This window comes from Gobius niger, assembly GCF_951799975.1.
Source record: "Gobius niger genome assembly, chromosome: 24".
NCBI classification, from domain to species: domain Eukaryota; kingdom Metazoa; phylum Chordata; class Actinopteri; order Gobiiformes; family Gobiidae; genus Gobius; species Gobius niger.
The window spans coordinates 8,038,812-8,065,559 of NC_136875.1; the positions used below are offsets into that span (position 1 = coordinate 8,038,812).

At 40.5% G+C, this 26,748-nt stretch overlaps 1 protein-coding gene and 1 long non-coding RNA gene across 2 annotated transcripts in view; both read right to left on the bottom strand.

Moving 5' to 3' along the window:
* The window catches only part of LOC306982336, a 284,342-nt gene that overhangs the window by 68,110 nt on the left and 189,484 nt on the right, over positions 1–26,748 (bottom strand). The gene's annotated exons all lie outside the window — the stretch shown is intronic.
* ccdc3b (coiled-coil domain containing 3b) overlaps positions 2,303–26,748 on the bottom strand; it is a 37,318-nt gene continuing 12,872 nt past the window's right edge. The window contains exons 2-3 of the mRNA XM_079582225.1: positions 23,187–23,361; positions 2,303–2,733 (exon numbers count right to left, since the gene is read on the bottom strand). Of these exons, the coding sequence (XP_079438351.1) occupies positions 2,449–2,733; positions 23,187–23,361 (460 nt within the window). The 3' untranslated portion in view covers positions 2,303–2,448. The remainder of the gene's footprint in view (positions 2,734–23,186; positions 23,362–26,748) is intronic.

Consider the following 26,748-nt stretch of genomic DNA (forward strand, 5'->3'; position numbering starts at 1 on the left):
TAGAGAACCAACCTGGCAACCCGGTGACATCAGTATACCTGTAGCCTGCGCTTGCGGAAGGATTCCTTGTAAAATGTGTGGACTTAAATCTTAAAAGCGTTGTTGTGTTTAGACTGTACATTTGCAAAGGAGGAGGGAGGGACGGTACATCCTGAAGTAAATGTTATGCTCATACACACTGTTTTATGCATTTGACCAAAAAAAAAAACAGCCTTTATTCAATGAGAATGACGAGAAAGAAGAGGAAACAGATTTGTTCCAATGCAACGGATGATACGACACAAGGAGGGATGGCTGGGTTTGGAGAGTCAGTTTGATATTAAAGCGGCACTAAAGACCAAACTCCGCCCACTTTTGAAACTGCCGCCTACACGGTCACCTCGTGGACCGTGTAGGGACAGATACAGACGGCATCTCTGGAATCGCCCATATATGGTCATGTTTGAAAACAGTTAAGGGGAAAACAATTATGAAAAAATCTAAACCTTCTCTAATTATTCAAAACTACTTTAACATATGCTGAATTATGAACATAGTTTCTACTAAATAATGATACAAAGACATGGGGAGGAGCAAAGTGGTTCAACAGCCCATAAATATATATAAAAAAACGGAGAATGCTAACATGATGCTACATGTTAGCATCGGGCTAATGCTAACGGTTAGCTAGCGCTTGCTACAACTGCAGTTTTTTCAATCCTACTGAACAATCTGCTGTGAGAAAATATCCATATGGGCCCGATTTACACTTGACTCTATTTGTATGTGATAAATAAGTTCATATTCCACCAGAAAATGTCTAAAAAGAGTGAAAAATTGTGTTTCCCAAAAGATTCTATTTTCCCCCTCGGCGAGGCCACGCCCCCTTCTATGACGAGATGCCGTCTGTACGAGAAACAAGCGTGAACAATGTCAAAAAAAGAGTAGCTGACATCTCCACAGTAACGCTAAACGCTCATGACACACGCACCTGCTGCTTTGTGAACGTAATCGTGTGATCAGGGAATGATCCGCTTGATTACTTAGTTACTTTACTGATTACTTGATTTTAAAAGTAAATAAGTTAGATTACAAGTTACTTTTTTGTGACATTAATCTGTCGACATCATTCCCCCCCTCAAAATGTAATTGACAACCCTTAACACTCGCGTTATTGGAAGTATATTTTAACAGCGACATCAACAATGCTGCCATAGATTCAGAACGGAGACGTATTTCCATCTTTCTCCTCTATTGTTGTGTACGTTTCTATTGGGAGTCGTTGAAAAAGTATATGTTCCACCTGAATCGCAACAGTGACTTGGAAAGGCACTGGTCTGGAAAAAGTAATGCGTTTGGATTACTCGTTACTGAAAAAAGTAGTCAGATTAGAGTAACCTGTTACTTTCACAGAAACCATATTCCAGAGAGGCAGTACACACGGCAGATTAGGGCTGTGCAATTAATCGAAATTCCATTACGATTTCGATTACAACAGTAAACAATTACAAAATTATATATATATATATTTTTTTTTTTTTCAATTTTTTTTTTGCAAAGCAGACTTGCGTTATTTCACGGCACTGGGATTATTTTCCCTTCGCTTTTCCCGTGCCGTGGCTCATGCTTTTGTCTGACATAAAAACAAACGGCGCTGTGTGATGATGTCATCAGGCCGCGCTGCTCAGTTTGCTTGCGCAGGTGTGAGGGCTGGCCAGCAGGGGGTAGGTGTGAAACAGGGACCTCTCCTTAATCGAGGCAAACTTGAAATCATTTGTACTTTTATGGCTGTCCAGAAAACATAAAGTGTAGTGTAGTGTTTTGATTAATAAATACATAAAATAAAGATAGACTTTTTTTTAGAGGCATCGTTTGAATAATCGTGATTTCAATTATGACAAAAATAATCGTGATTATTATTTTTTCAATAATCGAGCAGCCCTATGGCAGATAATACTCAAAAATCATTAGTTGATCAGCAGAAAAGGTTGGTTTGGTCTTCAGTTGCTCTTTAATAAACTAACTCCCCCATACTCAAAAAATCTCTCATGGTTTTATGTAAGTGGAGCTGTGCTTTGTAATAACACCGCATTACACTCTTTCCCAACTCCTCCCTTGTGGATCAATAAATAAAATGCTGTTTTCTGTAACACCATATATCAGAATCCAGGAGAACAAGCCATGACCCAAATGAGAAATGAATTCATTATACATAGTGAAACACGCTGTATTTTTCAATTCTGAAAGACAGACATGTTCCCTGTCAAACCCACCGCCTTATACCATCATGTTCATAATCATTACATTCTGATGATCTTTATTACTCTAAACCATTCCTGACTTGTGCCCAACCTCAACCAGACACCTCGTTACCATGGCAAATGCTTAGTGTACATGTTTTATAAATGATGAATACTGTATCGACGAATCCCTTTATCAACAATGCTCACATCCAGTCCAACAGATCTTTTAAGTCTTTCGTTTCTTGTCGGCGGTCTTCCTGCCGGGCGCCGCCTTCTCCTCTCCGGTCGTGTCCTGGTCGGGGTGCGGCTGAGGGGAGTCGTAAGTCTGTTTGAGGCTCAGAGTTTGCTGGTCTTTGCCGTCCCTCTGGGCTTGCCGTAGCTGGCGCTTCAAGGTCTTCACCCGCTCCCTCAGGTGGCCGTTCGCCTTCTCCAGGAAGCGGACTTGTTGGGTCAGATTTTGGACGCGCTCCTCCTCTTCGAACAGGGCCTTCTGCACCGTGGAGCACAACAACTGGAAGGCAAGAGAATGGAAAGCAAATGTTAGCATTGTTTCCTTTCCTTTCCTCACATTTGCAACCGGACAACAGTTGTAGTTTGTTGTTGAAATGTCCCATCAATATTAACACCAAACCTACGCCCTTGATCACCTACATATAAAGATGTTTCACTTTTATCCACAAAAGCTTCGTCCGAAAGTGACACTAGACCCAGGAGGAGGGACCTAAAACTGCAGATACCCAAGTACTTTGCTGCTGAGACGGCCCATCAGCCTTAAAGGTCCTATATCAAGGCCGTGGTAACCCAGGGTGCTGAGGGCGCTGCAGCACCCCCTGGTGGATAGTTTGTGATCTGCAGGCAATATTAACCCCTTAACTCCCGCCTGAACCGAGCACATTTTCTCCAGCTTTACCCCAGTGCAAAAGCTTCTGGAAAAAAGGTGTGAAAATAGCAGCAAAACTGAGATGATAACAAGGATGGAAATATGAAAAAAGTGAGAAAACATTCATGAAAAAGTGATAAAAAAATGACAAAAAAAAGACAAAAAAAGGACAAAAAATTCGACAAAAATGTGACGAAAATGTGACAAAAATGACAAATAAAAGAACAAAAAATGACAAAAAAGAAAAAATGCGACAAAAATGTGACAAAAATGACAAAAAAAAGAACAAAAAAAGACAAAAAAATGACAAAAAATGAGTTAAATACCCCCCCCAAAAAATTTAGATTTCCATTTAGATGAGTTTTGTAGATCTTAGCTTTCAAATGAGGCGTTACGCTGGCCTACAGGATTTGGGTAAAGCTGAACTGGAGAAAATGCTCTCGTTTCAAGTGGGAGTTAAGAGGTTAATAAATAGGATTTATGCACAGAAAAAGTATTTTGGGGGTAAATTTTGTCCCTCAGCGCCGCCTAACTAAAATATCTTCCCACGACTCTGTCCTATATCATACAATATCAACTTTATGGAGCTTTTAGCCATGTTGTTAAGCATTCACACAGTTCTCAGCAATCCTCCTGAATACGTCATAGTGTCAAACAGGAAGAGCCCAACGTCGTCTTTCAGACAGAAAAAAAGAAAAGGAAGTACCGGAGCCGTACGCACTGCCCCCGCGGAGAAAACAAACTGAGCGTTTGAACAGATGTCATGTTTGCATCGACAGTCGTGAAGAAGGAGCTCTTTCCAACCTACTCTGGACACGCCCGTCCTTTTTTCTTACCTAGCGATAATGTCACGGAGAAAAGCGCGTTTGGCAGGTACACGACTTCATTCAACCTTCCTAAAGAAGAGGCCACTCGCCAGAAGTTGGAATTTCTGTCTGTGAATGTTGCAGGGGCAGATTAGCTCGGAGAGAGGGGGCGGAGTTAACTGAATCGAAGCGTCTTGTCCTCCGGTTTTGCAAAATACCCCCATAAAATACTTCTCACAAAAAATAGTACTTCATAGTGGTTGAGGTACAATATGTCATATAAATGCCTATACTTTACTTTGGAATGGCTAAAATAGTATGATACAGATCCTTTAACCAAATAGCATTGATCATCTGATCTCCTTATAGAAAGTAGACAAGGCCTCAGTCCTCCACCCCGGTAGAGCCTGGGCTGCTGCTGCTGCTGCTTAATAACATTTGCTTCCTTTACCTTTCACTCAAACCAGATGGAGATGCACAGCCGACTGAGGAGCACTGCTGCCTTCCCTGCGACGCTGCGCCATTCTTTTGAAGAGAGTCTGCTTGGTTACTCCTACTGTATGTGATGGTCCCTGCAATCGTCCTGGGATCCAGTGCCAGTGTCTCGGCCTCGGCATCAGAAAATAACCAAAACCTGATAATTGAGTGACACTGCAGACTCCTTCAGCAGGTGGATGTTGGCAGGGCCGTTCCCTCTTCCCATGTGGAACCTGAGCCTTACTTAAATTACTTGACTTAACTATCGTAAATTCTCTAATACTGGCCTGTATTCCATTAGCCGCCGGGTCTCTAACAGTGGCCGGGTTCGCGGCTGGCGGAGGCAAATTGAAGCCGGTCTCTAAAACAGGCCGGGGCTTTTATTAGAAACTAGCGGTGGAAATATTCCCCATGTTAGGAATTTGTCTCATACTCGTGTAAATGAAAACTCACGTGCAGGAAGTAAACAAACGGGAACCCGGGCCAATGGGAACGCTGCAGAGGAGCTGATCCGAGCGTAACTTTGACACAGATTTAGCCACTTTTCAAACCTCCTGTGACTATATTTGGAAACAGGGTAAACAACAAATGTTTATGACCCTCCAGGGTTTTAATAAAGTCACCATCGCGTCTTCAAAGCACGTCCAGCTGCTCCGTGTGCAGGTCAGTCCCACGCCTCAAAATAACTCCTCCGATCAGCGCGAGCGTCTCGTCTTCTCTCGGGTCAGTCTCATGATCGATCACAAACACAAACGCTCCGTCTAAACTCAACTTTACACAAGATGACAACAAATAATCCGGTCCGCGGTAAAACCGAAACAGAAACCTGCAGTGACATTGATGTCAATGCTCTGCTAACAGCAACGAAACACTTCCTGTTGTCCCGACAAAATAAAAGGCGTCAATGTTCCAGCCGCTGGGAGAGGGTTTGAAATGTTAATTAATAAATGAACCTAATATTTTAGGTGCAAATGGACACAAATCTCGTTTTTCTTCGTTTTCCTGGTCATCCGTTTTGCTCAAATAGAAATAAAGGCCTGTCTCTAATTGTGGCCTGGTTCCAATAAAGGCCTGGTCCTAGATGCCCTCGAGTAAATAAAGGCCCCGGCCTATATTAGAGCATTTACGGTACTTAATTTTCAGAGATGACAAGGTCTTAGCTTTCAAATAAGGCATTACACTGGCCTGTCGGCTGTAAACTAAAACACAATGAAACCCTGACAATGCGACAAAAATGTGACATAAACGCGGCGATAACACACTGGACTACAGGCTGTGAGCTCTCCAGTCAAGAAGCTTTTAGATTTGGGTGATGCCGATCTGGAGAGAATACGCTCGGTAAAGGTTGGGGTTTAGAGGGTAAGGCCGCTCTTGCTCGGGCACAGTGTCACATTCTGGCCACAAGAGCGAAGAAGAAAATTCTGCAAATAAAAACAAAATGTCCTGAACTCAATCTAAACTATTAGCGGCTTCTTGTGATATGGTCTTTGCTTCACAAAACAATGCGATACACTGTGTAGCCCTATTTAACATTCAAGAGAAGACAAAACTCCACCAGCTTTTACAAAATATGGCAGGATGTTTCAGAAGACGGCTGTGTTTGATAAACTCTCAGACTGTAGATGTGCGGTTCCCTGTCAGCCCGGGTCCGATTGACTCGGCCGCTGTCAGACAGAGTAACTTTTATCTCATAAAACTCGACAGGTTCTTGGAAAACCCGGCTTCCTTCTCGAATCGCTCCTGGGGAATCCTCGCTCGAGGCTGCGCCAAAAGCTGTAAGTCTTTTTAAGTGAGAAGCAAGAAAGAAATGTTTAAAAAAAGATAATGTGCCAGTGGAAACATGACTGATCACACCAACCACTTTGTGTGATTTCAAAGCTTAGTTAGAAACTTTATTGGAAGAGTCTAAATGCCAAGAAATGCAATGTTGACACGTTTTGAAGCACAGTGTGGGCTGCATAGGAATCATAGAAATGCCTTTAGCTTATCTGAGCCTGTTGCTTCAAACCCGGATCCGATATAACGTTCTATATCCAGCTATGTTTTGTCCGTTTCATGGTATTTAAATAATTTCTGTGGTCTCTTTATCAAAATATGAAAAGATAATGTTATGGATGTTGTTGGATGTGATACTGACCCCACACAAAGCAGCAACAACTGAATTTGAGTTAGCATTTAGCTCACACTTTTAGACGCTGGCATTCATTACATTCGTTAATGATTTCTAACGAGACTTTGACCTAAATGTGGTCGATGGGTCGACAACAGCAGAAAACATCTGGATCGTTCATAATTTGCAATGTTAGGTGGATAATGCTAACGGCTATAGAGAAAATACATTGAGAAGGCTAACGGATTCTGAAAAGTCTCCCGGACTAGCCTACTTGCTAACTGACAGCGAACGCCACTTCTCCTTTTTAATCCTATGGTGGGTCGCTGCTGATCGATCGCTATCGCTAATTATTGTGTGTGCATTTAAATTGCATTAACCTGGTTCTCGCATCCAATACTTTAAAGGAATAGGTTTTTACATACTGAGATATGTTCTTACCTTAGCTTTGACGAGTTCTTTAGGACCTGTCTGGTCTTCCCCCGTGCCTTCAGTCACGTAAACACAGCGCAGACGGCGTTAGCATTTAGCCTCTCCCTCTCTCCACTATAGCTCCAAAACAGGTCAAGATAGAAGCTACCAAGCTCTTCCACGTTTCCCCTATTTAAATATGGTTACGTGAAGTGTTCCACTACAAAGTATAATTACACAAAATTAAACAATGTGGATTTTCTAAGTGGATAAAAGGGGGGACTATATTGTAAGGCGTAATAATACCAGGAGTAATTTGGCATCCGCACAGTAAAGTGAAGATTACTGCGCGGATTTCGAACTACTCCTGGTATTATTACGCCTTACAATATAGTCTATCTTGACCAGATTTGGAGCTATAGAGGAGAGAGGGAGAGGCTAAATGCTAACGCCGTCTGCGCTGTGTTTACGTGACTGAAGGCACGGGTGAAGATCAGACAGGTCCTAAAGAACTCGTCAAAGCTAAGGTAAGAACATATCTCAGTATGTAAAAACGGTGGCCTGTTCCTTTAACAGGATGTTTTTCAACCAAAATTAAAAAAATTAAAAAGTGAAAAGAAGTGTGGACTCTCCATACCCGTTTGATACATTTTTATGCCTATTACAAAATTAACTGAATTAATTGTCGAAACCGACTTAAACGAGTAAAACATTTTCTCCCCTCTTTCTTTCTGTAACCATTGTGATACCATCTTTTAGATTATTTTTTATGTATCTCCAAAACTCATATCATTTTATTCGACAATTGTGAAGATATTGGGCTATATAATCCCTAAAACATGTTTGCTGTTATATTTTGGTTATTTCATGGAGGGTAATGTGGAAAAAAATTATAAATATTTACTCAAAATACTGTTAGTTGCTTGTAAAAAGGCTATTACCAAAAAATGGTACAGAATGGAACCACCAACACCTAAGGACTGGCTACAAATTGTGAAAGGAATTTTGGAGATGGAGATTTTGACCCATAGACTGAGGACTCAAGAAGAGCAGTGTCAAGAAAAATGGGAGAAATGGACAATTTTCACTTCAACTTCACATTGTTAAACCCATTTTGTCGGTAAAGTTTTACTTTTAATATCCCAAGCGTCCCATGTTTGTATTGTTCAAAACTTAAAAACAATAAAAAGAAAGTTACAAAAGAGATACAGTATGTTCTTACCTGAGCTTAGACGAGTTGATGCGTACCTGTCTGGTCTTTGTGCGTGCGCTCAGTCACGCTAAAAGACTAACACGTTGTTAGCATTTCCTCCTCTCCTCTATGGACCCAAGCGGGGGTGAAGTTAGAAGCGACCAAGCTCTTCCACGTTCTCCCTATTTACATACGTGAGTAGCTACACAATCCAAGTCTAGTTGCACAAAACGAAACGACGATTTTCTAAGCAGATAAAAAGGGGAACTATATTGTAAGGCGTAATAATACCTTAGTAGTGCTTTGACGTCCGCACAGAAAAATCTTAACTTTACTGTGCGGACGTTGAAGTACTAAAAAATGTATATTTACAGATATCTACTTGAAACTTTTGCTGTCGATCACTGACATAAATGTGAGAAAAAAAAACATGGCAAGTTTTCTGTCATTTTATCTTTTCATATAAGAAGTTTTATGCCTAAAAATGCCCCAAATTTCCCATCTTTTCGGCGACGAAATCTGAATAATGGATAGAGCTACATTCAAATTTATGGTTTCATTTTATTGATAAATGAGTTGACAAGACTTTTTCAGAGGGGATTTAGGATTTCTTGTTTATTTTTAAAATAAGCTGTTTTTTAGTGGAAAAATGTGTAAAAAATTTATTTTCGCCTTATTTTTTGACATTCAAAACTCAATAAATGGGGCTTAGGGATTAAATAATAAAAAATCCATCTGAAAAAATCTTCCAAATATTGTTCAGTCCAAGGCTGGAAACTTTGAAGTCTTTAGGTCCGACTGACGTGGACATAGTGTCGCCACAATGACAGAAAAATGTGTTTTGAGAAAAAGGCCCTTGAAATTGCATTCTCCCATGTAAGTCTATGGGGGAACATTGAATCAGCGCAATATTTAAACATGTTATTGTGAAGATTAGGCATATTTTCTGTTTCCGGGTGAAAGCTTATATGTTCAGAGACCAATTAGACCCAAAACCTGAAAACTGAAAAAAATGAGTTTTGCCTGTAGTGTCTCCCCTTAAATAGGGAAAATGTGGAAGAGCTTGGTCCCTCCTAACTTCACCCCCATTTGGCCGCATAGAGGAGAGGAGGAGAGGCTAAATGCTAACAACATCTTTGGTCTTTTTGCGTGACTGAGCGCAAGAACAAAGACCAGACAGGCACTAAAGCAAACCTGTCTCGTCCCTTGAACCTCGTCTAAGCTCCGTGGGAATAAACCGGCGCTCGCCTCAGCTAAACACACGCCTTCTGAAACTGAAACTTGGTAAGAGTTGAGATCGAACCATCATCGGTCACTCTGCCACCTTGAAAAAGCTCTGAAAATCCATCCCCGGGGGAGTCTCAGATGATTCCTGTGCACCTGTTAACACTTAATAAATCTGAATAGTGTCAAATAAACTAATCAGCTCGGGGGCCGCCCTGTTTGCTGTGGGAGTTGCCATGGATACACACATGCTCAGTTCATCAACAACCCTGAGGTCATAATCGGTCACATATTAAGCTTGTCTTTCACTCTGTAGAGGGTGTGCAGATGTCACATGAGTGCCATTGTTGAGTAAATGTGTTGTTTGTTTTGACACTCGGCCGAATGAAATAAGAAAGCTGTAAAAATTGCCTCTATAATTACAGACCTGATTGTTTTTGTTAGCCTGCTCAGTTCATTTTTTCCTACAGCTGTGAGCATTAGCCGTCAAACATCTCAATTTATGAAAGATCCAGATGTTTTCAGCTTTGGCAACCCACCGACACCATTTAGGTGAGAATGAAGCCTAGTGAGAAATCAGGAATCAATGTACAGATTGAGATTTGACTTCAGATAAGAATTAGAGTATAAAAGTGTCCTCTGAGCTGAATGTCAGGTTTCTGCTTTTTGTTTCTGCCTTTTGTGGAGTCGAATGCACACCCAGTGGCCAATAAACATCATCTTATGTGTTAATGATAAAGAAATGATATAAATGAAACAGAAAAATTTGAACGCTCAATTTTCGGGAGCCGTTAGCTAACAGAAGTACGCATCAGAGCCGTGGGAAGATATTTTAGTTAGGGGGTGCTGAGGGACAAAATTTACCCCCAAAATACTTTTTCTGTGCATAAATCCTATTTATTAACCTCCCGCCTGAGCATTTTCTCCAGTTCAGCTTTACCCAAATCCTGTAGGCCAGTGTAACGCCTCATTTGAAAGACCTACAAAACTAAATTGATCTTTATCCTCACATCAGATTTTTTTTCATCACTTTATTTGTTGGGCAGTCGTCTCATTTTTGTCACTTTTTCGTCAATGTTTTCTCACTTTTTTCACATTTCCATCCTTGTTTTCGTCTCAGTTTTGTTGCTATTTTCACACCTTTTTTCCAGAAGCTTTTGGACTGGGGGTAAAGCTGGAGAAAATGTGCTCGGTTCAGGTGGGAGTTAAGGGGTTAATATTGCCTGCAGTTCATAAACTATCCACCAGGGGGTGCTGCAGCGCCCTCAGCACCCTGGGTTCCCACGGCCTTGGTACGCATATAGGAACAAGCGAACTGCGTTCCTGTGATTCTGCACTGCACACATTTTTAAATGGTAAATTATGTTTCAAACTCATTCCTTACATTGCAGTTCTTCACAGGGATAACACGTAACACATTTCACACTTTCAGGGAGCTGCACTGACACATAATGTACGAGGCCTTCAACCGAAATCAAATCAGAAAATCCAATTTTAATGATCACAATTAAAATTGGAGAAGCTGCAGTAATGTATTTGGTGAACTACAAAATGTCTTGTTTTACATTTAACCTGGAAAGTCTCAGATTTCAGAATCTCTTTTTCAGTGGAGTCTTGGACCCAAAGGGGAAGCTACAGCACAGTGCAGCAGTTAGCGCTCATGCTCACTATAAGAAGGCCCCGGATTCGATCCCGGGGCCGGATGGAGTTTGCATCTTCTCCCTGTGCCTGCATAGGTTTCTTCGGGTGCTCCGGTAAAAGCATATACATATAGGAATGCAAAGGGTGAAGGAGCTTGTGTTTGTGAGAGCGACTGTGGGAGAACGGATGGAAACTACTTTTCTCAAATGTTAAATAAGGTTTAAAATTCACTGTGAGCTGAATCTTTATTTAAAAACAAAAATCACCAATCTCTTATAACACTTGCATAAAAATCACAATCATATATTTTCAAATCCTGCAGAACTGCTCTTCTGTATCAGCAGAGTTTGTTTCATACTCTTTGTGCAGTCCTGGTGCTGTTTTTAGAGCGTGTCCAGATTGGAGCAGCACACACACTGGGTTGATCCGGATTGGGTCAACCCTCAGGCGGGACGATCAGGTCCAGATGGAGAGGACCTGGTCTGGATTTCCTTAAACACATCCAGGACTTAAGACAGAGACTTGCACCAAATCCTTACACATCCTCAAACCACCAGACAAAAGATTTCTTTTAAAGATATGATTTAGGACACAGACCTCCACTCTGTTTTTCAGTCATCAATCTGGCTCTAACTCTAGCCAACAGGGGGCAGTGTGTCAGTGTTGGACAGAAACAGAGAAGTGGACCAAAATATTACAATCATGAAGCGCGAGGTCTGGACATAAGAACAGGCTCCACAAGTGTTTGGTCAGACCTCTGTCCACTCAGCTGTGAGGACTGAGCAGAGGCTCATGTTTGAGAAGCTCCTCACATGAAACTGTCTTGTTCTGTATGAGGCCTTTGGCCTGGTTCAGATGTGGTTTAGTCCTGCTTTAGCCCTGATTTTGTCTGTTTTTGCATTGATTTTGTCATGGTTTAGCTCTGAGTAGTCCTGGTTCATTAAAATGACTTAAATGCTGGAAGCATTTTTATGTTTACGCCTAATTCTATTTTAGCAATAACAATAAGAACATTCTCATGTATTTATTTAAAAAATCTGCCAAATGTTTGCCCCAGAAAAATCTGGCCGAGTATAAAATGTTATTGAAGAGCCTGGTCTAAGTCTTTGTTTAGTCTTGAGAAGAGGATAATAGTTAATTGTACCATATTCTATTTATGATTCAATTGTGCTTTTTTTCTCTTATTAATGATTTATAATAAATGTAAATTGGAAAAAGGAATGTAGCCAAATCTTGAAAATGAATAAATAAATAAATGCTTTTCATTGTCACATGGTCAAAGCAGAGCTTTGAATAAGAGTTTATACAAATGTTGTTCTGAGGTGATCGTTTTGCAGCCTTCTTTGTAAACCTATGCTTCTTTGTCAGAGCCGGCGCGCTTCGAGTTCAGTTATGAGCTGAGGACAGCAATGGCAGCCCTCGGTGGAGAAGCTCAGTTAAAGATAAAGCTACCAAACCACTGCATCAGTGATGTGAATCTTACTTTTGCTCACGGTCTTTAATATTACATTACTTAAAAAGTTTTGAGTTAATTCATTTTCATTTTATTTCAGGCAACGGCACAGAAAGTACAATGTAGACAAAATATAGTTATGTCACATAGTGTAAAAAGGAATACACAGTATGTAAACATGACGATCCAATTCTACCTGAAAGGGAGTGGAAGGAGAATTAATGTTCACATGAAGCTTATGCGCAAATTCCACCTGGAAGACAAACCAGCTGCATTCATTCATCTCCTCATCACCGGCAGCTCTTCAATTATCCAACCACAGACCAGCTCAAGCCGCACCTACACGTCAACCAATCACCGCGGCGTTCGTCTCCGCTTCAGCCTCTCGTCGCACAGGATCTCCTTCTTACGCCCCCTGGTCAATCACTCAGAGTTTCCCAGCCGTGCTACGACCCTCCTCCACCCCCTTCTCCGCCTGGCTCTCCTCTGCTCATCGACAGGCCGCCCCGGGTCTCCCTCTACCACCACCAGTGTCCAGGCTCCGGGGAAGATACTGGCTAGCGTTCAATGCCAGCAGCTCATATCGTTCAAGCGATAATGCCTGTTCTGTCTCTGTGAGTCTTTTCAGGTTGAAATAACCTTTGCATGTTATTAGCTAACTGTTGCAGTATTAGCCATTTTGTTTACATACGAGTTTATTCAGCCGGAACGCACTAAGTCGTAATTTTCAAGTGGGAAAAATCCGGTTACCGGTTGCCTGGAACGCAGCACAAGTCTTGGTAAAACTGCTTGTTGTTGTCAGCAAATGTTAGGCCCCCCACTCATGGTAATACTGCCCTACGATTGGCCCAAACCACTGATAGTATTTGTTGCTGACTCTTGCAGATTGTTTGGCTGTATGGGTGGTTAACTTGGTGCCTTCACTTTCCATCCTGGTGGCTCCTATGATGCATGAGGATACATTTTTTAAATTTATTTTAGGGTTTCTGGTAGAATTTTGGAATGGAATGGAATGTAACCATGGATGCGGATCAATCAGTAGTGAAAACCTAAAAAAACTGCTTACCTGTTTACCTATTTAGGTAGCGGGCACAGCCACAAGCCTCTAGGAGCAGTTACTTGTTATTTTAACTTTATTTCATGTTGCTAAAGAAATATTCCAGTAAATATTAGTTACATGTCTGGGATGCCGTCCACAGTCGTTCTCTGAAACTCTCCCACCTCCTTCACTCAGGACTTAGGGGCTCGTCTCTGCTAACTGCATTACCACAGAAACACAAGCTGCGGACTCCCGACATGTGTTCTCACTTACGTCTCGCTAAGATTCAAAAGACCAGGGCTGAAACTTTATAACGCGTCGCCCCGAGCCACTAAATCCAGTTATGGTAAGGGCAGAGTGTCAAATTAAACAACATTCTTATAGTTTTTCCAAGATAAGCTTAGGCAAACTTTGAATCCTGTGGTAAAGATTTCGAGGAAGTTTTTCTTGAAGAGTTTGGTTAGCTGGTTAGCAGGTGTCTCGTAACACGCGAAGCACAGGTGGTCGGCTTCGTATAATTTTAAAAGACCATTTGGGAAGGGCTGAAGTTCAAGTTTTGTGGAAAATATTTGGCATAGAGGGGGGAGGTTAGCTTAGGTTTTAATACATTTTCAAAACTTAATGACACACTGTATAGTGCACTAATACCATAAGGGAGGTTGATAATGTTTTCAGACCTTCTGCAATCTGCAATGACTTCAAAAGCAGCCAGAGAGTACATGGTAACGTGGGGGTCTCTGCCACCTCTCCCTCGAAACACAGGCCGCCACCCTTTTATTATTTCTCTGTGTGCCTAGCGCTGACTGCAAAGGTTTGTTAATCATCTACCTACTGTACACTGTGTTCCAAATTATTATGCAAATTATATTTCTATTTTTCAGATTTTCTAAATTATCAACTCAAATGAGAGTCAGCATGATTTTTAAGTCTTTAACTGGTAGAGGATCATTTAAATGTGGTTGAAAAAGCCTCCCCGTGATAACAGTATTTTTTTTAAAAATAAATATAGTAAAAAAACTCCAAATCCACTGTTCCAAATTATTATGCAACTCATCGTTTTAATACATTTTAAAGCTTGTAATTAACTGATTTGAATTGTCATTTGTTGAATTTGTAGCATTTGGAGGTCATATTTACTGAAGTCAAAAGATATTTCAATCAAAAACATCTTAACAGGTGAAGTTGTATTTTAACATAGGAGCCCTACTTTGATAAGAGCTTCAAATTCTTAAATCCATTAAACTTGTGAGTTTTTGGAGAGTTTCTGCTTGGATTTCTTCGCAGGATGTTAGAATAGCCTCTTAGAGCTGCTGTTTGGATGAAAACTGCCTCTCACCCTCATAGATGTTTTGCTTGTTGAGGCTCCAAAGGTTCTCAATAGGGTTGAGGTCAGGGGAGGAGGGGGTCCACATCATGAGTTTCTCTCTCTTTCTTCTCCCTGTTATGCCCATAGCAGCCAGTGATGCAGAGGTATTCTTTACAGCATGACATGGTGCGTGATTTTGTTAGGGAAAGTACGGCCCTTCTGAGCCACAATACCATCCATGACTTTCATTCAAAAACATTTTTGTTTACCTTTATGACACTGAAGTCCAATTTGCATAAGGAACAAGGTGTATGACGGTCCAAAAATGTGAGTTCCTACTGGAAATATCACTGCGTCGCTCATCATGTTGTGTGAAATATGTAGAGAAAAAAACAAAACAGATAAACAAAACTCTATTTTTGAGTTATAAAGTATGTTACAAATTATTATGCAAATTATTTTTGTCATAAAGGTAGAAAAGAAAAGAAAACTGTGTTTCAATAAAACTCACGGTATTGTGTCTCAGGGCTGTTTGACTGACATCAATCTCAGTGAAATTTAATTTGCATAATAACTTGTTACATACTTTCGATTTGGTATTTCTATAGTTTTGTTAACACGAGATTTCACATGAACACCTTGATTTACTTTGATTTGGACTGAATACAGAATCGATGATCAAATTATGCATGGATTGAGGACATTTCACGTCTATCTTCAGAAGCTTCTTCTCGCTCAAGTCGTCAACATATCGATATGAACTCTTGCCTCTCCATAAGGAGAAAGGTCAGGACTGCCATAATCTGACGCGATGAGAACAATGTGGACAAATGCTGCCTTTTGGTGGGGTTTATGGAATCATTTAGAGATGCCAAGGCAAATACTAGAGGAAAGAAGCAGCTCAAAGACGACTATGAAGGCAAGCAGCATGCTAATGTTATGCTAACACCCGCTTAAGTTGTGCTAACAGCCGCTAAATGCTACCATCGGCAAAATCCAATTTTTTCAACAGCGGTTTGATGTTTTGAAATATTAAATCCTTATGACCTGCATGTTAATAGTGTTAATATTGTCCAGAAAAGCGCTATATAAAACTGATGCATTATTGTTTATCATTATTAAGGTGGGTGTAGTGTCTTGCCCAAGGACACAGCGACAGTGTGCATCTTCAGGAGCTGGGATTCACCATCATTTTTAAAGGCACATTATGGAACCTTTATGCAAAAAGAATGTTGAATGCTTATTTGACCTCCCGTTAACCCAGCAGCCATGGGTGGTCAGCATGGAGCCTTTACTTTCCATCCTGGTGGCCTGTAGGACGCTCCAGGACCAATTGTTTTTAGGGTTTCTGGTAGATGTTCACTGCTGATGGGACTGTCTCCATGGTTATGTATACATTCCATCCAGAAAACCTACAAGAACCCCTATAGAAATCTGAGAAAAAAACAAAAAAAAAGGAAAAACTGTAGAGTTGTAGACACCAACGTGATGGAAAGCAAAGTTAAGAATTCTAGAGAGAAACAGAACAATGGCTTTTTGGGGGGGGAAAGTTGGAAACAACATTGCGGTATAGGTGGGGTTATGAAGTTTACTTGGACTACCAGCTTCTTCCAGTCTTACATTATGACAAAGAACTGTCTAAAGATAGAAGCGAAACCAACATCCTCAACTCAACCAACCCAGCCCACTCCCCGATATGTAAAATTCCCGACCACAGACTCCAAAACACGCCACGTACAGAGAAGAAATGACACCAAAACGACACCGTGAATGAAAGAATCTGGTGTTTTGGTGTTTAAAACAACTGAGCAGAGCAAAGCGTCTTTACGAGTTTGCACTGCGTTTTTGTAGGAAAGCCATCCCACACTTCCCCACCTCAAGCCTTTCCAACCGACTCACGGTAAAAATCTGCACCGGGGACGAATATCTCCATAATCACAAACATTCAAAGACAATCACTGCCACATGGACGTTTTAAGACGCTCATAAAGGCCACTCAAAACAGAGGAAAAACAGCGTGCGGGTTTAATGAGGCTGCTGCGGGCTTCGGAAAGATCCCTCCAGACAATGGACGCTTTTTAACTGCGGCTGTTAATGTCCCTCTAAAAGAAATCTTGGAAGGAAAGTGGGGATAGATTGAGTTACTTAATGCTATCGGACACGGAGCAGGTTGTGTGGGTTTAATGGGGGAAACGCAAGATTAACAGTTCTGCTAAAGCGGCGTTGGAAGTAGTGGAGTGGGAGGAAGTTGAGAAGAAGTTGTGGTTAGAGAAACATGCCATATTTTTTGGAGCGAGGACTTCATTATTCCCTTGTCCTAGGATGGACCTACAGGAAAGATCGAAATAAACATGGTGGAGGAGAAGCTTTTTACATGAGTGAGATCTTGCCTGTAAAAATGAAAACTGACCGGATGATTCCAAATCTGTGGTTGCAAATACAATTGCCTAATTCAAAAACCAAAGGTGATTGCCTATAAAACCCCTTATGCAGAATGTGCTTTTCTGGAAAAATATGTGTCATGTTGGATCAAAGCTGTATTTCTGGTTTTGGTGTTTATTGTGCGGTGGTTTTGAACATCGCTTATTGAAAAAGAGGTCGACTGAGGCGTGGATCGGTGCTTCCCCTTTGCAGCCTCATCGTCTTTTCCTCCTTAAAGGTCCTATATCATGCAAAATCGACTTTTTGGAGCTTTTAGCCATGTTGTTATGCTATTTCCTTATCAAAAACACCCCCAGAGTGGTTTGTGGCTTCATTCACGCAGCTCTCAGTAATCCTCCTGAATCCTGCTCTCTGAGCAGCTGCTCCTCCCTCTCCTGGTGAACGACTGAGTGTTCAGTTGGGACGTCACAGCGGAACGGAAGTGCTCGACGTCTGTAATGTACTGTCTTAATTCTATGCTTACAGCCTGATTTTAATTTGTAAAATAGCTTTTTCATTATTTCTGTCGTAAGAGAGAAACAAAGAGAAAAAAAAAAGGAAAAGAAAAAAAAATTAGGAAAAATAAAAAGGATGTGCCCGAGGTGCTTCCAGGTCAGCTGAGGCCAAAACAAACACCCCTGAGCGTCTGAACAGACATGTTTGCGCTGCAGCTGAACATGGCGCTCGTTACCTATTCTGGACACACCTGTTATTTATTCTTAACTAACGATAATGTCACGGAGAAAAAGAAGCGCGTTTGGCTACGAGGACGAGGAGTTTATTCAACTTTTTTCAAGAAGAAGCCACTCTCTCAGAAGCTGTTTTTTTTCTACGGGATTCGGCGACTATCACCAAAATATTGTTTTTCTGTGACTGTCTCTGATGGATGTTTGGTGAACCTTCGCCTGAATCAAAGTGCATTAACTTTTATAACCAACGCGAGTCCCATAATGTAAACAGCGATGGACCAGAGCGGTGAGTCAAGCGCGTGTTAGCTTGTGTGTTAGCAGTTTATGAAGCTGTGTTGCAGATGTCAACTCCGTATAACTGCATCGTGAAGTAACTTCACTTATTGTTGTTTATTTATATTACGGTAAAGTATGTGCGGAGAGAGGGGGCGGAGTTAACTGAATCGAAGCGTTGTGTCTTCCGGGTTCAAAAAATACCTCCAGAAAACACTTATATTTATCACAAAAATGAGTGCTCCATAATGGTAGAGGTACAATCATTCATATAAATGCCTATACTTAACTTTGGAATGGCTAAAATTGCATGATACAGATCCTTTAACATCGCGCTGCCTGATGCACTTTCCTTCAGCATTTACGCTCCATCCTTTTTCAGACGGGACAGGACAAACGGTAAACTTAATTCATCTCACTGTGAGTTAAACACTGTCGAGAGAGAGCGAATATATGGACGGTCCTGTTGTGGCGCTGTCTCAAAATACAAGTCCAATATTCAGGTCTATACGGTCTGCAGGAGGAATATATTTGGTGAGGGACTAGGGCGGAGCGATTATAGGGAAAAATCTAGATTATTTTCCCCATATTTATATATATGTCTTTGTTTAAAAGAAAGAAACAATAAATGTGGTCTTTCCTGGACGATCGTGTCAACAGATGCTGCGGCCAAACTGAAAACTGCAGCTAACTCATAATCAGAAACAAACTCCACACTTCTAGCGTCGCAATAAAACATCCCTGTCACCCCTTCACCTGGACAAGCAACTCACAAACATCTGCAAAGGAGATGCAAAAAATTGGAATGTTTCAAGAATGTCAAAAGCGACAACGAGCGCATGTTTGTGTGCGGAGCCTCAAAAGGCCAGGACGCCCCGGAGTGAAGCGCAAACAACTTAATATTTACATATAGAAATGAGTAAACCGCGCATTTATTAGTTAAAAAAGACGATCAAACTTACAATTCACTGCTACAAGTTCAGCTAATCCACGGCTGCAGCCTCAAAACAAATCCACATGGTCCAAATAGCGATCGATAGTTTTCCATTTTCGAAGGTATAAACTCTTCATCCCCATCCTGGTCCTCTGAAGCTCCCTGAGTGTTTCTGTTTGGTCTGGCCAATTCTCCTTGATTAAAGCAGTGGGGGAACCCAGGGTGCTGAGGGCGCTGCAGCAAGGGGGTGCTGCAGCGTCCTCAGCACCCTGGGTTCCCACGGCCTTGGATAGTTTGTGAACTGCAGGCAATATTAACCCCTTAACTCCCACCTGAACCGAGCACATTTTCTCCAGCTTTACCCCAGTCCAAAAGCTTCTGGAAAAAAGGTGAGAAAATAGTGACAAAGCTGGGACGAAAACAATGATGGAAATGTGACAAAAAAGTGAGAAAACATTGACGAAAAAGTGACGAAAAATTGATGAAAAAGTGGCAAAAATGTCTCAAGAAATTGACAAAAAATGTGACAAAAATTGAGGGAAAATTTGATGAAAAAGTGATAAGATTTTGACAAAAAAAATGTGAATTTGACGAAAAAGTGACAAAAAATGTAAAAAAAAATGACGAAAATGGACAAAAAAAGTGAGAAAAAAGTTGACGAAAAATTTAGAAAAAATGGACGAAAAAGTGATAAGAATTTGACGAAAAAGTGACAAAAAAGTCACGGAAATTTGACAAAAATGAGACGACTGCCCAACAAAAAAAGCCTGATGTGACGAAAAAGATCAATTTACTTTTGTAGGTCTTTCAAATGAGGCGTTACACTGGCCTACAGGATTTGGGTAAAGCTGAACTGGAGAAAATGCTCTTGGTTCAGGCGGGAGTTAAGAGGTTAATAAATAGGATTTATGCACAGAAAAAGTATTTTGGGGGTAAATTTTATCCCTCAGTGCCCCCTAACTAAAACATCTTCCCACGGCTCTGGGTAAAACTAAGACTTTTCTTTGTGACTCACCAAACTGCACAAAGAAAATCCCCGCACGGCGCTGGAACTGAAGGCAGAACACCAGTCAGTAAACCTCTTGCTAAAACGTCTTCACTGCGTGTACTGTGACCTGATTTGCCTTTGACGAAACGTGTATCTTGGAACCCCTTCTGTTTGTGTTTAGCCGAGATGATGTCTGGACACGGCTCTGATGCCAATACGTCACTGCGCAATTATAATCACTGTTTAGACCTGTACGTTCTCGCCAATGGAACAAAAGCCGCCTGTATTTACTGTGAGGTGCGCTCTATTGTTGATTAAGAACAGACTGACCGGTAACAGAATGACTGGAGATCATGGCCAAAGGGTGCAGATTCACTTAAACGGATAAGACGCTGAGAGAGAAGAAAGAAAGGAAATGCTAATGTTGACGAATGCAGCCAAGATGCAAAGAAGAACTTTTTCTGACAAGTGCAGTCACGGACCTGTCCCTTTTTAAATCCAGATTAAAGACACATCTCTTCAAACTTGCTTTTAATACTTGAGCACTGAATTGTGTCTAGGTTGCAATTATTTGGTGTTTTTAAATGTGTTTTATCTTTCTGTGAAGCACTTTGGTCCTCCTGGTGTTGCTGTAAAGTGCTATATAAATAAACTTTGATTGATTGATTGATTGAGTCAATAGTAGCAGTGGAATAAAAGTTTTGTCCTTCATTATATGGTAATATCAGACATTTATCGATGCCGATGACAGTGGGGCTCCTTGAAACCTGTGAAACTCTCTGTAAATAATTGGGATGTTTTGAAAGGTGTTTGTAAAGTTATAGGAGTGAGTTTTGACACAGCTAACAATAGAAAATGAAACGCTTGCACTTTCATTGTTGGTTAAAAAGTTGTTGTTGTTTTTTTAAAGGGCCTTTAAAGATTTTGAAAACACTTATAATGTATTGTTTTGTCTATATTTTTAACACTATTTGCACTGTATGATTGTCACTGAAGGCATTAAACTACGGATGAACACATGGGATTATGTAGGAAACAAAAAAGGGTGAAATAACTCAAAATATGTTTTATCTTTAACTTTTTTTTTAAATATTACCACCATTTAATATGGGCATTTTCTCAATGAGCTTCAGCGACCCTGAAATGGTTTTCATCAGTCTGAAGTCAAAACCCTTTCTGGTGACTACATCACGAACCCCATTAAGTAAACGTCAAAAAGTGTGCAAAGCCGTAATCAAAGCAAAAGACTATTCTGGTTTAAGGGGAGACACTACAGGCAAAACTAAATTTTTTTCAGTTTTCAGGTTTTGGGCCAAATTGGTCTCTGAACATATAAGCTTTCACCCGGAAACAGAAAATATGACTAATCTTCACAATAACATGTTTAAATATTGCACTGATTCAATGTTCTCCCATAGACTTATATGGGAGAATGCAATTTCAAGGGCCTTTTTCTCAAAACACATTTTTCTGTCATTGTGGCGACACTATGTCCACGTCAGTCGGACCTAAAGACTTCAAATTTTCCAGCCTTGGATTGAACAATGTTTGGAAGATTTTTTCAGAGGGATTTTTTATTATTTAATCCCTAAGCCCCATTTATTGAGTTTTGAATGTCAAAAAATAAGGCAAAAATTACATTTTTACAAAATTTTCCACAAAAAAACTACAAAAAACTAAACAAGAAATCCTAAATCCCCTCTGAAAACGTCTTGGTAACTCATTCATCAATAAAATGAAACCATAAATTTGAATGTAGCTCTATCCATTATTCAGATTTCGTCACTGAAACAATGGGAAATTTGGGGCATTTTTATTATTTATTTTGTTTATTTATTTATTTGATAGGGAGAATGCATATTGATGAACAGTTGCACATGAGTACTGTAAATATGCCAGATTATAGCAGGGATGCTAGTTTCCATCTGTAGTCCCGAGGCAGGCAGCACATACACAATTTACAATTAACATAATGTGACAACAATAAATGCAGTAACAACTAAAAGTGTTCACAGGCCTGGTTTTCCTTTAGCCACAGTTTAAAACGTGCTTTGAAAGTGGCCAGAGTTGGAGTCTCTCTGACTGATAAAGGGAGACTATTCCAGTACTTGGTGCCTTTTACAGGCATAAAACACCTTGTTCTTATATGAAAAGATAAAATGACAGAAAACTTGCAATGGATTTTTTCTCACATTTATGCCAGTTAATCTACAGCAAAAGTTTCAAATTGATATCTGTTAATATACATTTTTTCCCTATTCACCTGCAGTGTCTGGCCTTAAAACATAATTTTATACGTTTTACATACGTTCTTTCATAAATTAATTAACGCCTTCAGTGAGAATCTACTCTGCAAATGTTCTTGAAATAAAAGAAAAAAACAAAACTGCACTGTACTGTATCCTATAACATTTTTTTCCTCAGGGTCAGCCACATCCGCTGTCTGAAAAAGACTTTCTTTGCAACCCAAAATGTTGGTCTGGAGCTTTGCAAAACCAAAAGCAAGTGAAGTCTTGCAACCATTACGATTGCAAATATTCCCTGCATGTCTCTAAAACACATGGGTCCGGTTGGCTCATAATCGTAAGGTCTAACCATTTTTTCTGTTCTTGCTGCACAACGTGTACTTAAAACAACAAACGCTCCACACAGTGTGCGTTCAATCACTCTCCTTTTTAGCAGTAACTTCACGTAGCTTGCATGGCCGGTGCCTCGTCTCATTATGCAATATTTGTTTAGTTTCGCTTTAGATTTGTTTTGATATTTAAAACTCATCTGACCCCATTAAAAGCTGCAGCGACACACATCCAGGCTGTAAAACTTGTAAAACGCCTGGAGCGGTCACACGATCTCAATTATTTCCACATTAGGATGTTTTTTTGTGCATAAGAAAGCGATCCGCCGGCTTAAGAAAAAAACAACTTACTTCAGCGGAGCCAACTGTGGTCAGATGTTTTGCAATTTTTCCATTTAATCCTGTTCTGCGCTCTGACCGAAATCTGTTTCACGGTTTTCATTATGTTAAAAGATGTCGGTTCGTAGGAAAGTCTCCAAACTCGTTCATTCAACCAACCAATCAGCACGGTTAATCACAAACACTTGGCCTGTGGAGTTGCGTACCCGGGTGTCCTCCTGTGCCTCCCAGTCGGCGGAGTAGCTGTGCACCTGTGTCCCCGAGGTGCAGTTGGAGAACTGGAAGAGGCTGGAGAACATGCGGTGGTTCTCCGGAACATCGGGGAAAATGGCGTCCTGGAAGTTCACTCCATGAGGAAGGATGTTGTAGTTCTCATCCATCCTGGAGGAGAAAAATAAATAAGAGTAGGTAGAGAATGCGTTCAAACTACAATACAGTACAACATACACAACTGGCTAATATTCCAACTGAAGAGAGTTTCTATGGATGAAGACGGCATCTCTGGGATCGCCCATATATGGTCATTTTTGAAAACAGTTAAGGGGGAAAACAATTTTGAAAAAATCTAAACTTTGTCTAATTATTCAAAAACTACTGTAACAAATGCTGAATTATGAATAAAGTTTCTACTAAATAAAGATACAAAGACATGGGGAGGAGCAAAGTGGTTCAACAGCCCATAAATGCTAACTTCATGCTACATGTTAGCATCGGGCTAATGCTAACAGTTAGCTAGCGCTTGCTACAACAGCCGTTTTACTGCCGTGCTATGACGAGATGCCGTCTGTATCTACCTCTGGAATCGCCCATATATGGTCATTTTTGAAAACAGTTAAGGGGGAAAACAATTTTGAGAAAAATCTAAACTTTTACAACAAATTATTCAAAAACTACTTCAACAAATGCTGAAATATGAATATGGTTTTCTACTAAATAAAAAATACAAAGATATGGAGAGGAACAAAGTGGTTCAACTGCCCATAAATACATGAAAAAACAAAACAAAGAACGCTAACCTGATGCTACATGTTAGCACATGCTAATGCTAACACTAGCTAGCGATTGCTATGACTGCCATTTTTTCACTTCTACAGAACAATCTGCTGTGAGAAAATATCCATATGGACCCGATTTACACTGGACTTTATTTGTATGTGATACATTAGTTCATATTCCACCAGAAAATGGCTAAAAAGAGTGAACAATGGTGTCTACAAAAAGATTCTATTTTCCCCCTCGGTGAGGCCACGCCCCCTTCTATGACAAGATGCCGTCTGTATCTATGGTGCCCACTGCTCCTGACAAGTTCACCCCCAAAGACACTGAAGGATGTCTCCTATAGAACTGAAGGGACTAAACTAAGACCCGACGGCTAAAAGCAGCATGTTTAGAGTGTTTAGAAGTTTGACCAACACCTGAGGCCACTTCTGAGAACCAGAGTCACTAAACTGACACCAAACTTTGATTCTCACTGACTAACCACTGCTGCTGCTGTTTTGTTGCTTTTATCATCTAGTTTCGGCCAGGGGTTACCAAACTTTTCGGGCTGCGACCCCCAAAAATCACCAGACCGACAACTCAGGATCCCCCATATTAGAGCAAAAACCGTGCAAGAAGGAGACACATTCAGGAAGCAGAAAACTTTGAACCAGTGTGCTCCAGGACCAACCCCTGTGCCACTATTTCGGTTGAAACTGCCCCACAGGCTGAGGGAAAACGCCAGTCTATTCCCGGCATTTATTTTGATGTCAGGTTGGGCCTGACCTCCGGGTTCCCTGCGCTCCTCGCGCTCTCGCAGCATCAACAAACGCACGGCACACACTTCATCCACGATCCAGACCGAGGACTCGGACTCCCCCGGGGCCCGAGATGGACTCCAGATGTGCGCCGTCTAAACCGAGACTACTACCAAGGCTACATATATCAGGTCTAAAACGGGATTATTGATGGACTACAAGATCAACAACGTGAGCTAAAACAGGAAAGGGCATGTCGATTATTAGCGCTTTTCCACGTGGCTTGCACATGATTCAGGACGCAGTACACGGCTTCACCTGGATTTAGTCTGTACGTCTGCTACGTCCATAAATACTGGCAGTAGTTGTGGGTGGTTGGTCTTTTTAATGCGACCCAACACTGGACTACACAATAGATCAGACATCAGAAAACAAAGAAGAGCTTAACTTTTTTCTATTTCCCCACCTTTACTTTAAAGGGACTATACAGAGTTTAAAAATGTTAAAACTAAGTATTTTCCTCCCCCTACATGTTCCAGCCATGTCCTAATGTGTAGAATGAGCTCAGACCTGCACTGTCAAAAAGGTGTAAATTCGGGTCTTCCACGTTTTTTCCCTATTTAAATATGGTTACGTGAAGTGTTACAATCGTAATCGTAATTTGGCATTTGGATTTCAAACTACTCCTGGTATTATTACGCCTTACAATATAGTCCCCCCTTTTATCCCTTTTTATTTACATTGTTTAATTTTGTGTAATTATACTTTGTAGTGGAAAACTTCACGTAACCATATTTAAATAGGGAAAACGTGGAAGAGCTTGGTAGCTTCTATCTTGACCTGTTTTGGAGCTATAGAGGAGAGGGGGAGAGGCTAAATGCTAACGCCGTCTGTGCTGTGTTTACATGACTGAAGGCACGGGTGAAGATCAGACAGGTCCTAAAGAACTCGTCAAAGCTAAGGTAAGAACATATCTCAGTATGTAAAAACGGTGGCCTATTCCTTTAACAAATGCTGTATTATGAATATATTGTCTACAAAATTAAGATTTAGAGACATGGAGCAAAGTGGTTCAACAGCTCCTTAAATAAAAAACTGACAATGCTAACCAGGAAGCTATGCTAGCTTCATGCTACATCTGCTAACGAGTGCCGCTTTTCTCTTCTCTCTTCCAAACTAGCTTTGAAATAACATATCGAAAAAGGCGAGTAAACTCCTAGCTCATCAAATTCGGCAGAACTCAGCTTCTCGTCTAATCACTGAAATACAAGACAGTGCTGGGAAAACGGTTATAAATCACAAAGAAATAAACAATGCTTTTAAACAGTTTTACACAACACTGTACACATCTGAAAATCAAAGTGATTCATCCCAAAAAAATATTTTTCTTGATGAACTGACTTTTCCCAACGTTCCTCGTGAAAACATGTCTGCACTTGATTCTAACATCTCCATAATTGAAATCAAAGACAAACAAAACACCAGGCCCTGATGGATATGGAGCAGAATTCTACAAGAAATTTGCGGATATACTTTTTCCTCTTTTACAGGCACTTTTTAATGAAATAAAAAAAGAAAAAAAAAAAGAAGAAAAAAAAAGAAAATAAATAAATAAATTCAACATTTGTCAAAGAATAAATAAATATAAAGAAACATAATCTTTGCAGCCACCGAAAAAATAATAATAATAATAATTTAAAAAAAATGAAATAACATATCAATGTACCTGAAATTTATTACGACGCGTAACCGTTTGCATCCATAGGTTGCATATAAACTGATGTCCAATTATTTCTCATGTCCAAAAGTAATGACTGTATTAAAAATGATGTGCTTAATGTTGGTCTGAAAACATGTGGACATGTGGTTGTTTTGTTTTGGGCCCTGTCCATCTGAAATCATGACATTGTCAAATTCTCAGCGGGAGAGACACAGTTTTGGAAAGAAATCTCCAAACACAAAATGTCCAAATATTTTCCCCTGATCATTATTTTGGAAGTTATTGGATTTGCAAAACGCCCAACATTCCTCT